The sequence below is a fragment of the Vipera berus genome (genome assembly GCF_964194415.1).
Source record: "Vipera berus genome assembly, chromosome: 1".
Lineage (NCBI taxonomy): Eukaryota > Metazoa > Chordata > Lepidosauria > Squamata > Viperidae > Vipera > Vipera berus.
In genome coordinates, this window is record NC_138202.1 from 118,966,324 (window position 1) to 118,981,283 (window position 14,960).

The 14,960-nt window shown below is 38.2% G+C and overlaps 2 protein-coding genes across 2 annotated transcripts; both read left to right on the top strand.

Moving 5' to 3' along the window:
• Window positions 1-7,716: 7,716 nt before the first annotated feature.
• LOC308660026 (olfactory receptor 5F1-like) lies at window positions 7,717-8,661 on the top strand (the record flags this gene model as incomplete). The annotated part of the gene is made up of 1 exon (XM_081314233.1): window positions 7,717-8,661. One exon carries the CDS (start codon window positions 7,717-7,719, stop codon window positions 8,659-8,661), a length of 945 nt encoding a protein of 314 aa, XP_081170359.1.
• Window positions 8,662-13,633: 4,972 nt separating this feature from the next.
• LOC308660027 (olfactory receptor 5F1-like) lies at window positions 13,634-14,509 on the top strand (the record flags this gene model as incomplete). Its single annotated transcript, XM_081314234.1, has 1 exon — window positions 13,634-14,509. The coding sequence occupies one exon, from the start codon at window positions 13,634-13,636 to the stop codon at window positions 14,507-14,509; it is 876 nt and encodes a 291-aa protein (XP_081170360.1).
• Window positions 14,510-14,960: the final 451 nt, after the last annotated feature.

Sequence of the window (14,960 nt, forward strand, 5' to 3'; positions counted from 1 at the left end):
CCTCAGTACAGCTAACAAAAATATAGCTTGGCTTTTGTTATGAAACATCAACCGACATCAGAAACCTTTAACTGGCGAAGTGGATAACAAGGAGGCAAAAGCAGGGAGGGAGGGGAGACACGAACAGGTATAAATTTATATTATCTGTATCTATCGAAAGGGCCAGAATTGTCCAGAGCTATGGAACTACTGGAAATTATATTGTAAGTAATTAGCAAAGGAGCTTTCCCTTTGGTTATTCAGCTTTAATCCCTTATGTCCACAGTACTAACAGAATACTGATGGAAAGTAGGACACTAATGATCGTTCCTCTATTCTGCACCCTGAAAGAAACAATTTGGTAGATGGAGAAGGCCTCCAAAAAAGGCATTTTTCCCCACATATTTTACTAGGCCTCTTTCTGTTGCAGCTCATGTACCTTCCATATCTGGATCACAGTATAAATGGATAAATATAAACACGCTCAGATTGCAACCTGTAGCAGTCATCTTCAACTTACCATGAAATGTGAAACGAAGTTGAAAGCCCCTACTCAAGTTATTAGAATCAACACTTAACTGTACGGACAGCTTTCTGGTTTTCATGGGGCTCAGACTGAAGGGGTCCTTTTGAATTCGAAAGTAAATAGGTTCCAATTTGTCAAGAGGGTCCTAAGCATTGCTCTGCACAGCTTCTAACTTTAAGTTAGATTGGGCTAAATTTAATTTTATTCCAGATCTTGCCAGGTGTTACCTGACAATGGAAAGCAACAGAGCAACACTAGGCACCTGGAGTTGCCCAGCCAATGGCAACAAACTCCTCTTCCTTGACCTCAAAGCAAATGCCACTTGAATGCATGAAGGGCTCATTTTCTATCATCTCTGTGCCCTTTGGGATATGATCTCTGGAGTACTTTAAATTTGTCCCCTCAAGAGAAGGGACTCCTCAAGAAATATCAACAGCAGTGAAAGATTTCTGTAAAAGATGCATGTTTTTGCTTTTGCATAGCTTTGTTGTGTGGTGTCCAGCCAGGCACCAACTTTCTTTTCCAAGCTTCAATATCCAGGGGTCTGAGCCAAGCTATTCTCTTATCTGGTAAAAGAGAGATCACAGCAACCCTATACATATCCCTTTGAAGTCTGAAGGTTGAGTCATGGCAGCTGGACTTGTTTTCTTGTTGGTTTGAGACATTTTGCTCCTCGTCCAAGCAGCTTCATCAGCCAGAGCAAGTTAGTTAGGCCAGGAGTCATTGGAATGTACCAACTCCTTCTTCAGGGAGGAAACCCCTGAGGTTGGTGCTGGAGGAGTTGGTACATTCCAACGTGTCTGTCTAACTAAATGTCTATGGAGATTCTCAGTCATCCAGAACATGGTTACCCAAAGGTGCTTTTTCAAAAAGCAACTGGACTTTCTTGTTTTTTTTCCTTGAAAACATTTCTCTTCAAGGAAAAAACAAGACCGTCCAGTTGCCTTTTGAAATAGCACCTTTGGGTCTGTCTAACTAACTTGCTCTGACTGAGGAAGCTGCTTGGATGAGCAGTAAAATGTCTCTAATAAGAAAATAAGTCTAGTTGCTATGATTCAACTTTTAGACAGCTTTACCTGGATGACTGAGAATCTTCATCAACATCCCTCGGATGCGTTCTAGCTTAATTGCTCAGTGATCCTTATATGATGTGTACTTATTAATAGATTGTGAATTGTTCAGATCAATTTTTAGACATAACCTATACTAGGTTATAGGTGGCTCAGTGGGTTAGGATGCTGAGCTTGTCGATCAGAAGGTCAGCAGTTTGGCGTGTTGAATCCCGAGTGCCGTGTAACAGAGTGAGTGCCTGTTACTCATCCCAGCTTCTGCCAACCTAGCAGTTCAAAAGCATGTAAAAAAATGCAAGTAGAAAAATAGGGACCACTATGGTGGGAAGGTAACAGTGTTCCGTGCGCCTTTGGCGTCTAGTCATGCCGGCCACATGACCACAGAGACGTCCTCGGACAAGCGCTGGCTCTTCAGCTTTGAAACGGAGATGAGCACCGGCCCCTAGAGTTGGAAATGACTAGCACGCATGTGCAGGGGAACCTTTACCTTTACCTTATACTAGTTATATTCATATGGAATCTCTTCCTCAAAACTGGGGAGGGGAATAAGGAGACTGAACTGAAAAGGTTTCTGTAGCACAGGAATATTTGCATACGTTTGTCTAAAAATATTACCAATGCCTATCTCATCAATAAATTTTAAAAGCCCTTGAAACTTCTTACATCTACATCTGTATCTGTAGCCACATTAGATTAATATCCCACCTTTTCTCCTGTTCTCAGAAGGTAGCAGCAGTAACACTTAGCTGTCCTGGGCTAAGACTGAAAAAAATTAAACAGGGTCAGACCCTTGAATAGGAGACCACTGACAACACTGCAAAATTCCATGCTTGATAACTAGATTGGGAAGTTGAAAAACATCTTGAAGGAAGGCAATAGCAAACAAGTTTCACAGTGTTGACGTTCTTCAAGAAAATCCCACCACACCCCACAAAGACTGTCGATGAAAACATCAGGAAAAACTTGATTTGAAGAAATCATTACCTTTGCTTCTTTCTCTAGGAGAATAAGGCAGTGTACAGAGTACTCATTCTCCTTCATTTTTCCCAAAAATGTGTTAGTGTTGGTTGAATGATAATGATTGGCCCCAAACCAATAAACAGTAGTAATCCATGTCTGAGGATGACTACTTGGGTGTTCCCAGTCCAAGCCCAACACTTTGACCCTTATACCTAAAGTTCTCTCAACAGCTTGCTTTATTTCTTTGTTTGATTGCATGGCTGACATCACTCAACAATCTTCTCTTTGTGGTTCGACACAACCTTTTAAAAATATATTTCCTGAAATTGGTCTGTTTGAAAGAGATACGTCACCTGTAGCCCACAAACACTTCCAAGCTTAATATATTCCAATTTATTACCAAAGCCAAAGAAAGTGAGTTTATGTAAATGGCCTGCCCCATTCTGAAAATCCCATTAACTAATGGGATAACAGTTACAGTAAGTGATTCAGAAGAAAATAGCCTAGCACGCATGTGTGGGGGAACCTTTACCTTTAGTGACAGATATAAACTGACAAATTGGTGTCACAAGCAGGACATAAGGTCCCTAATAATATGCATAAATGAAGGTGTACTGTATAAATGAATGAACCTCTAAATAATTTCATAGTGATTTTCCTAAAGGAATCCTCCAAGGCTCCCTTCAGCACATAGTTAACCACAAGTAGAAACCATTGGAAGCAAGATATAAGCAAGTTCAAAATTAACCATTATTCTTGTGTCCCAAGAGTGAGTGAGATCACTATTCAGAAGTGCTTGGGGGAAGAATAAATTATTTGCAACAATTCATAGTTCCAGATAAACAAGTATACAACAGCAAGAAGCAGGATATCTTAGTGGGGTTAAAATGAGAAGACGTATTCTATCCATTCATTACTTTTCCAAGGTACTTTCCCTTTTTTGTCTGGGGCATGTGATACTATTTCCTCCATTAATCAGTTGCACTGGGTTATGGCTTTGCCCATTCAGAAAGGGCTGTTTCTTATGCGAGAAGGCATCTAATAGTCAACCTTCCCCCCTGCCTGCTATATAATTTTGCACCATATTTCATGCTGGAGCAACTTTCCAAAAGAAGAAGGACACCAATGAAGAGGAGAAGTAACTGAAAACTGGAGAGTGTATTTTGTGTGAATGAAAGAGCTTTCTTTTATTTCAGTATCAGTACTAGATATAAATAGTTATAATGATGTGTGCATCTTTTGAAACATACAACTAAAAAAAATCCCTGCCTTTAAATAGCAGGGCAGAGATTTAAATTAGATTGGGGGAAGAGATTTATTAAAAACATGTTGCAAGGATATAAAAGAGGGCTGAAAGAGGAAAATAATTGATTACAGTATGTATCAGGAACATGAATGAGTGTTTAGGAAACAAACATCTGAAATTCTGACCTTGAATATATAACTAGATGTGGCAGAGGGTAGGCTACATGAGAAGGAGGGAAATTTCATGTTAGAATGACAATGCAAGTGACTGGTAAAATAGCTTATAGCCTGTTATTTTTAAATATTTCCTATTTTAAAGAATGTGCTTCTCTCTAGTTTCAGTGGTGTCCATCTGATGAAATTAAAGACTGGCAAGCAAACTTTTCATCAAAGAAAAGTCTGAAGGAAATGGCTCTATGGGAAGTGATTTTATTCTTGTGGGCTTTACAGATCAGTATACGTTTCAAATGTTGTCATTTTTGTTTTTCTCAGCTGTTTATATTTTTACCATTGTTGGAAATCTTGGCATGATTGTATTAATCAGGATTGATTCATGACTCCAGACACCTATGTACTTCTTCCTGAGTCATCTTTCTCTTTTAGACATGTGCTATTCATCTACAATTGTTCCCAAAACTCTGGTGAATTTCTTAGCGGGCAGAAAGATAATTTCTATGACTGTTATGTTGCAGTTTGCAAGTTTCTGCTTTACACAGTTGTCATGTCACAGAATGTTTGTGAGAGGTTACTGGCCGGGGCATATGTCATAGGTGTGATGAGCTCCGCTATAAGTACTTTCTCTATATTTTGTCTCCCATTCTGCCATTTTCATAAGATCAGCCACTTTTTCTGCAGATTCCATTCTTCATGGTGCCAATGGAACCAAGTAGTGCAATCTCAGCAAAAACAGTACAGATAAATCTTTTTCTTTGCACAATAAATGGACAGGATAGTTAACCAAAGGTTTGAGGGGCTGCGAAGAATATGGAGGAGATGTCCTTGAAGGTTGACTTTAATGTATTTGAAATGCCACCCTTTCAAACAGCCATGTTTCTATTCCTATCTGCTTTTGACTTACTTCAGCAATATTGGCACAATTCTTGTTGACCTCTGATGTATAGGATCCCCTAAACTTATAGAACAGTGTATTCTCAGTCAGTATGACTAAGCCCCTGCAGAATTTAATGTTTCTTTAACTTAACTGAAATTTTGCTGGAGTTTTGTAGAATATAAATGTAGACTGTGAAGACTCTTTTTGCAAGATGGAGCAAAGTAAAAGAGAATTTGTGTCAGACTTAAATGTATTCCCTAGTGAAATGAAAAAAATACCTACATACTGTATAAATAAAGCTTTTAGTCTATAATCTGGAACTTCACCATCAAGGAAGCAATGAAATAAACTGTGCTTCTCAGATATTCAGTCATTTAAACATTTTTATTAAATATCCTAATCATTGTAATAATAATTAAAAATACAAATGTCAAAGTTCACATATTTCAAATGTTATGCAATTATATGGCTTAAACTAGATAGGACAGACATGTCAAACACAAGGCCCGGGGGCCAGATCCGGCCCGCAAAGTGGTTTCATGCGGCCCGCGAAGCCATCCTGAAAACAGTGAGGGAATGGCCCCCACTGCCTTGGCCCTGGCCCAGAGACCCTCCTTCTGCCAGAGACCCTCAGATCTGTCCCATTCCTGCCCAGGCCCCCATAGGCACCCTTGATGCAAACAATGTAGAGCTGGCCACGCCCACCCAGTAGGCCATGCCCACCCAGGCCATACTCACCCGGCCCCTTGAGGGCAACTGCAATGCTGATGTGGCCCTCAATGAAATTGAGTTTGACACCCCTGAGATAGGATAACAGCTGGAAAAAGGGTAATAATTAGAAATACAACCTGTCATATGTAATTAAAAAGAGAGGGAGAAGGAGGAAAGGAGGGAGAAAAAAACCCTCACAACTACTATTTTCCTTTATTTTTAAATATTAAATCTCCCAAGTTAGTAAGTTAAATTAGTAATTTAAATTGCGTGCTCCCATAAGAATATTGACTGAGAGTATTTGAAGTGCTTGTTAATAGCAGGGAGAAATGATTCTCAGATTGGTCTCAGAAAGTGAATGGGACCTAGAAATGAATAAGCTTACCCAAACCTTTTAGGAACACTGGACATTAGGTATTACCAAAAGGGATTAACCCGGCATCATAACATCAATGAAACAATGGATTTGGAGCTATCTAACAGGTAACTCATTGTCCAGTTAATTTCTTTCTGGTCCTAAAGGTGGGAAGTGCTATTATCATAGGTTAGATAAATTTCTGTTTTTTTTCCATTTGCTCATTCATATGTTCAGAATATGAAAGGTAGCTAAGACAGGAATACTGGATGTACAGTGTGTAAAATAGATCACAATATCTAAATATGGAGGAAGAAAAACTACCAGCGGCTGTTTGACTGGGATACTTGAGTAGTGACTTGGGTTGTATATGTGTGCATGTACATGTACACTGTAACAGCCAAAATAAACAATGTTGGAAAAATCTATATATATTTATAACATAACTTTTTGTCACTGTGCAAAAGGGAGCTCTTTGCAATTCTGTTCTATATTCTCAAGATTCCATAACCCATTGCAGAACTGTTCCATTTATAGAAATTAATAGACAATTCCATACATACAAAAAAAGCTCCTTCGTGCATGTTGTGAATTAGAATAGGATCAAAATAGACAGAAACAGAGAGACAGAGAGACAGAGAAACAAAGACAGATGGCTGCTGTTATTCTTTTTGTGACATAAATAATGCTGTCTAATCCTATCCAATGCAGTTATCCTGTGCAATTAGATTTTTCAAATAGCTTCCAGGGGGAAAATCACCTTTCTACTAATCCAAAATTCACATAGAAGAAAACATATACTGTAGTAACATATATATGCTAAAAGGCAGAAATATACTATTCCTCTTTATTCAGGAGAAATCAATGACTGGTGTGCATTACTACAGTATGTATGTAGCCATATAATACATATAATGCAATAGGCAGATGGAAGAAAGTTTCTGGATCCAACCTTTTCCTTTTATAGTCTAGGATCTTTTCCAAGGCTACGAGCAAGGGACAGACTTTCCCTATTCCCACCAGTTTAAAATATTATCTGTGGTATTGGAACATTTGTGAAATGAGTTTTACAAAATTCAAAATAAATCTGTCCACATCTGGAAATATTTACCAGCAGTAATTAGCACTGACAGTTCTACAGTCAAAGTAAATGCTAATCATCTTTTCTAAGAAAAAGGGGAATATGAAAGCCCATTGTTTCATGAAAGACTGCTTAAGTGATTCCTACTAGTATATCGTATAATACCGACACCTGAGTACATCTTCCAGAAGGAGATAAAGTGATCATGCATGCCCAAACTTTCACTGAATATGATGAGAATTGTGCTAGAATCTCCTTATGAAATAGATATTGCTTAAAACTGCTTTGTGTTATTAATAACTGCATTTTAAACTACCTGGATTAAAAATTGGGGGAAAAACAAATTCATAAAATAACATATTGCTGCATATTACAAACAAATATACCTAAAGCTCATGATTATCAAACTTTAATAATATTTGACAAATATGCAAACTATTAAAATACACCTGACTTTACAATGACATTGATTTTATATTTGCAGATTGAGAAAGACTCGTGGAGCATTATTTGTCACTCTAGAGTGACAAATTAGGATCTATTGGCAGAAAATCCCCTGAATAGTATTATATTTAAGAATCTGTTGAGGATGTAGGATTTGGAATGGAGTGTTGTTCTTATTTAGTTTTCATTATTATTATTTTTTAAATAAAATGTTTAATTGTAACTTTGGAAGATACACGAAGATCCATTCTATCTATTCTCCATGAACATTACAAGAATTATTCAGAAACAGAGATGTCTATTAAAAATTACACTGCAGTATCTGAATTCATCCTCCTGGGCTTTCCAGAAAACCACAAACTGAAAGTTCCAATTTTTATATTTTTCTTACTAATCTATTCTATCACAGTGGTAACTAATTTGGGCATGATTTTTCTGATTGAAATGGACATTCAGCTTCATACACCCATGTACTTTTTCCTCAGTAACTTGGCTTTCATAGATTTTTGTTATTCCTCCAATATTATCCCCAAGGCCTTGGAAAATTTTCTGGCAGAGAAGAAAACCATTTCCTTCACAGGATGCATCATCCAGATTTATTTCTTTGTTGCTCTTTCAAGTACAGAGATCATTCTTTTTGGGTTGATGGCATATGACCGTTATGTGGCCATCTGCAATCCTTTGCTGTATCCTTCCCTCATGTCCCATGCCCAATGTCTCAAAATGGCAGGGGGAGCCTTCACAGCTGGTTTCCTGAACTCTATCATTCATACTAGTTTGGTAGGTACTTTATCGTTCTGCCAATCTAATGAAATAAACCATTTCTTCTGTGAAATTCCCCAACTCCTCAAGCTCTCATGTTCCAAAACCTTTTTAACTGAAATACTTATTTTTGTTTGTGCTGGAATTAATATGCTGGGCTCTCTCCTGATAATACTGAGCTCATACATACATATCCTGTCTACAATATTTAAGATGAATTCAGTGGTTGGCCGCCAAAAAGCCTTCTCTACTTGTATTTCTCATTTGATTGCTGTAATCATATTTTATGGAACAGGTCTCTTTATATACTTGCAACCCAGTTCAAACTATTCAGAGAATCAGAATAAAACTGTTTCTTTGTTTTATGCCATTATCATCCCAATGCTTAACCCCTTAATCTACAGTCTGAGAAACAAGGAGGTGAAGGATTCATTGAAGAGAACAATGGATAGAAATCTATTTCCACATTTGAAATAATTATGCTGAGAATGTTTCAACCCACCTAGATATGCTCCTCAATTTGTATTTTACTGTGTAACCATTGTATTATACTTTGAAACTGTAAAATGCTGTAAATATTGTCCATATTTGTAAAATATGGCAATTTATTATTAAAATGGTAAACAAATTTAATGGCCTTTTATAATAGAAAGTGTCATGAAATGAAAAAGTGATGGAGAATGGTTGAAGGTATTGTGTTTGCTAATCCAAATGAAGAAAAGATACTCCCTTCTAGCATCTCAAGGATTATCATATTGAAAATGGTGCAGGACTGTTCAGAACTGTCCACGATGACGGAACAAGAAACAATGTTTTTAGATTGCAAGGAAGCAGATTTCAGATGGACCTCAGGAAAAATTTCCTAAGAACTTTTCAGTAATAGGGTTACCTATTACTACCTCAGAAAATGGTAGAGCCTCCCTCACTAAAGATCTTTAAAGGCATCCTGAATTGCCATCTGTTGGGAATGCAATACCACTTGATTCTTGCACTGGGCACAGACCTCTGCTAGGTGATCCATTAGGTGTCCATCATTGGCAGACTTGTGTAGCCACTGATGGTGATCATGTAAAGAAAATAAACATGAATAACGAAATAGTTAATTTCAAGGATTATTTTCTTGCTTCATTTTTAAAAATATCCCCATTTAAAGTTATGGAGATAAAGGTATGGCTTTTCATTTAACCTTCAACTGCAATTTGGAAGATAACAACACTTAATTCATTGAATAGTGACAATCAGTCTAAAATTAGAGCAGATAGTTAGCCACTCATCATGATCCTTTGAGTAACCAATTAAGAAACTAAGGAGGGAACTTTTGAATATCATACGATGATATTCAGCTGATGAATTTGAACTGTCCCTTCTGGGAGGCCTGTAGAAATAGCCTCTTTCTGGCCATTAAAAATCCGAACTTTTTACAAACCATTTTCAAGCTGTTCAATAATACTAAATTCTGCAGGGATAGGGGACAGTGATTCACGTTATCCCCAGACATCGTAAATTTTGAACTCCCATGCAGATTTTTTTTCTGAAAGGTATTTAAGGGAACCAAGGAAGAAAGCAATAGCACTTTTGTTAACTTGCTGCTTCAGCATAATAATATCAGCTGTGCTCTGAAAGAGGCACTGTGATAAGTTCATATGATAGATTAAGTGTGCAAATACAGTACAATCTTTGAGACAGAGAAAGAAAGGGCTTCTGGAAATATTATGAGACATTTATATTATCACATGAGTTACCTCTTATTCATACAGGTAGGTTGTCTATGAGCACAATTGTTCGAGTGAGTAATTCATCATTACTCTTGTTACATTCCTGAGAATGAGAAAGCGGGAGAGAAAATAGGGAGATACAGGAAATGATCTGTGTGATACAGCCTGATTGTTTTATATCAGTTGAATATATGCAAGTGATGCAGAGAGGTATTAACACAATTTTGGGATGAGGATGATGAATTTGATTATAGATACATATGTATATTTGAATAGGGGATGTCTGCATGAAAGTGTAGTATATTTGTGAATTGGGAATTATCATTATTTTTCTTCTTCTTCTTCTTCTTCTTCTTCTTCTTCTTCTTCTTCTTCTTCTTCTTCTTCTTCTTCTTCTTCTTCTTCTTCTTCTTCTTCTTCTTCTTCTTCTTCTTCTTCTTCTTCTTCTTCTTCTTCTTCTTCTTCTTCTTCTTCTTCTTCCATACACAGAGGTACTTCTCCCCATTTCTCCCCACAAAAATTCTGCATTATAGTGATTCTCAAAAGAATAGTGGAATTATGTCTTGACATGTCCTCATGCAACAATTATAGAAAGAGACTGTTCTACTCTTTTGCAAAACTGCCCCAAATATCTAAATTAATAGCAATTCTTACTTAGCAAAATGCAGAACCGCCATTAGCTTCTCAGGGCTGCTTCTCTATTTAAGCTGCCTTTTTGGGAGGAAAGGTAGAATGTAATAAAATAAACAAATATATGAACTCCAGGCATTTGGTGAAATGGAATTTGATCCAAGAAAGTTACATTAATAAATCTATTGTGTAGTGGGTCCGACGCAAGGAAGAGACGCCAGCCAGAGTGTGAGTTCAGCTCTTTATTGGAGGGGGGTAGTGAACTGGGGAATGAGGGTTACCTGGCCTCCTTAAATACCCGGCCAGGTAAGCGGACAGCCAATGGGGTTGGCCCTAGGTTTCCCACCGAAACTGGGTTTCCTGCCGAAACCGTTCAGGCCAACGCCCCCTGGTGGCTGTTGCTATGCAGGTGCCTGCATACATAACAAAACCTTTAAAGTATTAGATGAGTCTTCCAATATTCCTTGAAACTTCTCTGAACCACAAAACCCCCCCCCCCAAAAAAACCAGTGGTTCTTCTACAAACCAACAGAGGGGGACTTTTCTCCCATCCCATAATTCCATGGGGCATCAATGTCCTTTTGAGAAGAGTAGCGGATGCAGGCTGCCTATCAAGGCTGCCCTGCCTTTTCAGAACTTCTCTTTCTCCTAGCTGGGCCCTAAGAAATCATGTTTGCCAGGCTTGTCTTTATTTTTCCCCTGATTTAAATAGGGGGGAGGGGGAGTGTTATGTATGCAGGCACCTGCATAGCAACAGCCACCAGGGGGCGTTGGCCTGAACGGTTTGGCGGGAAACCTAGTTTCGGTGGGAAACCTAGGGCCAACCCCATTGGCTGTTAGCCTACCTGGCTAGGTATTTAAGGAGGCCAGGTAGCCCTCATTCCCCAGTTCACTACCCCCCTCCAATAAAGAGCTGAACTCACACACCGGCTGGCGTCTCTTCCTTGCGTCGGACCCACTACACAATAGGGAGGAAGAATGTTTGCAAAAATCTGGATTCTTCATGAATCTTTAAAAGAAAATCCTTTCCCTCAGCAAACAGTTACTTTTAGAATGCTTCTGGAGTTCAGCAGAGTGTAAAGCAACAATAGAAGGAAAAATGGCCTGAATTTTTTCTATTTTTTCCATAGATGCCTGCATAGATTCAGGCATAAACTAAACAAGCTACAGGTTAGGACTTCACAGCCTGAGGTGTGTGTGTATGGGAGGTGTGAGGGACATTTGTTACAGTCTCATATATGAAAGTAAGTTAAGCCCTCCTCTACTGTATGGTGCTCTCATGACTCTCATTAGTTTATTCAGCTATGCTTTGCTTCTCCATGCATTTACAACTTTCATTCAAAGTAGGTCCTTCTCCACCCCAGCTTGGCAGCAGTCTTGCTATTTTATGTTGAGCCTTCACAGCCATTTTGACTTCTGGTGGACTAGTCTCTGCAATTTTCTGGCTAAGATTTCAGAAGTGGTTTGCCCCTGCCTCCTTCCTAGGGCTGAGGGAGAGTGACTGGCTCTAAGTCACCCAGCTGAGTTTGTGCCTAAGGCAAGACTAGAATCATGGTCTCCCCTTTTGTAGCCTCGTGCCTTAACCACTGTACCAAACTGTCCCTCTTATCTTCTATTAGCACTTGCATTTATAACCTCTACAGCTTCCTGAAGCTTAGGGTCTCACCACATCTACATCCAGCAGTTAAAGCTATCAGTACTGCTGCTCTGAGGCTGTACTGTTCTGAAGCAGAGGATTACTTGAGGGATGTTTATTTGCTTTGGATGAATGAAAAGTAACTGAAAATAAGCAAACAAACAAACAAACAAAAACCACTAGCAAATTTAACTCCTCTTTGGTTCTCTTTTGGTGCATTTCAGCTGTTCTTCACAAATGATCAAATATCAGTTCTATTGATCAATAAACTCAGATGTCTAAAAGATGCATCTAAGCATCCCAAATTTCCTTGCTGCACTGAGAACTAAACCAATGTGGTCATTTACTAGCAGGAATTTCATATCCCTTGGCGCTAAGAGAAACAGTATGTTCTTCCTGGGGATAAACACAGCTGCAAAAAAATAATTTCCGTAACTCAATATTAATTTTCAGCCTGTTCTAAGCAAAAAATTTTCCTTTTTTCTGTCATGTAATCAGACAATTGGACTGGGCTATTGCTATTGCTGGTTTATTAAAAAAACATCAATGAACTTGTACTGCTACTCAATTACCTTGAAATGCTTCTTTAATTATTGCAGTGTCACTGGAATTAGTTTTTCTGAAAGTTTCGGCAGGAAAAGAAAAACATACTTTTGGCTCTTGCATCCTTTGTTGGACAGACATCACAATTACTGTATACAACTCACTGAATAGCTTTGCTGTATCAGATATCAAATTGTTTGGACTTTCTGTCATTTTATCATTCACATGAAATTGTCAAATTCTATAGTCACAGTGTACTGTATGTAGATTTTTATCCATAATCTCTTTACACCATAGATGAGATTTATTTTACCTTATGTTTTTTAGGAAATAAAAGAATAAAAGTATTTGTTCTACAGAATGAAAGAAACAGTTGAGTTATTCCACAGCTAAATTTTTAACATTATTGCTTCTGACATCTAATGTGCATGGAGATCCATAATCATAAAGAAGACAGGATAAATTCAGCCACAGAGATGTCTGGAGAAAATCACACAACAGTATCTGAATTCATCTTTCTTGAATTTGAGCTAGGAGCTAGGAATGTAGATTCTTTCTCTCTTCTCTCTCTCTCTTCTTTCTCTCTCTGAATTCACTGCTTTCTACTATTACTGTTTTTGCTCTGCTGTTGGTTTACTACTGTTGTAAACCTGAACTGTGTATTGACCTCTGGACTGGTAAGAAGACTTTGTATTTTGGATTACTCCTTGGACTGTTGCTATTGTGTATGACCTGGACTGTTTATTTTTTGACTGTGCATTTTTGTTTTTACACCACCTTAAAAGTAAAATACTTTTTGCTTTTACAACTCAGTGTACTCTTGTGTGACTCTTGCTGCTCTCAGTACCCTTCCTTATCTGTGCAACTCTTTGATAGCCACAAGGAGACTCTGCACAACAAAATCCTTAACACAGAACAACCAGAAATGAAAGTTCTTCTTTTCTTGTTTTTCCTTCTGATCTATGTTATCACAATATTAGGTAACTTGGGCATGATTTTGCTGATCAGAATGGACCCTCAGCTTCATACTCCCATGTACTTTTTCCTCAGCAACTTGGCTTTCATAGATTTTTGCTATTCTTCTACCACCCTCCCCAAGATTTTGGCAATTTTCCTGTCAAGAAGGAAAACCATTTCCTTCACAGGATGCTTCATCCAAATGTATTTCTTTCTTTCTCTTGCCAGTACTGAGTGCATTCTTTTGGGGCTGATGGCATATGACCGTTACGTGGCCATCTGCAATCCCTTGCTGTACCCATCCCTCATGTTGCATGCCCAATGTCTCAGAATGGCAGGAGGAGCCTTTGTAGCTGGCTTCCTGAACTCCATTATTCATACCACCTTGATAGGGACCTTGTCCTTCTGCCAGTCTAATGAAATCAATCATTTTTTCTGTGATCTCCCACCACTCCTTAAGCTCTCATGCTCAGACATCCTTGTGCCTAAAATATATGGTTTCACTGGTGCTGGAACCATTATTTTGGTAAATTTTCTAATTATCCTCATCTCCTACATGTGCATCTTTTCAACGGTGCTCAAGGTTAACTCACTGGGAGGCCAGCAAAAGGCCATCTCTACCTGCCTCTCCCATCTGGTTGTTGTGACCATGTTTTATGGAACAGGTTTGTTTGTTTATTTGCAACCCAGTTCAAACTATTCTGAACGTCAGCATAAAATTATGGCTGTACTGTATGCCTTCCTCATCCCTATGCTAAATCCCTTGATCTACAGTTTGAGGAACAAGGAGGTAAAGGATGCCCTGATAAGAGCAATGAATAAGAATGTTTCACATATATTATAAGGTAACATTTTCATCTGTAGAGTGCAGTGAATATGAATTCAGTTCAATAAAGTGGCCAGAATTGTGTCCTGATTCTGTAGAATATTTAAACTTATGTTTTGTGTTAAATGAGACCTTTGAATGTTCACTCAGCTGTTTATTATCTTCAAGAACCTGAACTAAGCTGAATTAAAACAAAGTTCTTTTTTATTTAAATTGGGGATAAATAACATTCCTGAGGCTAGAGGGCATCCTTTAAAATAATTTTTCATCTCAAAGAGTGTAATAGAATGACACACTTTCTTGTTTTATTTTGGGTGAGTATCATGAAGCTCTATCATGGAACTGGGAAGTCTAATAGTAACCCACCTCCAGTCACATGGCACAATGCCAGTTTTTCACCCCAACTCCAGAAGAAATTTCCATATTAGATGAGTAGGCAGGAAAATAGAGAGAGAAAAAAATAGGCAGA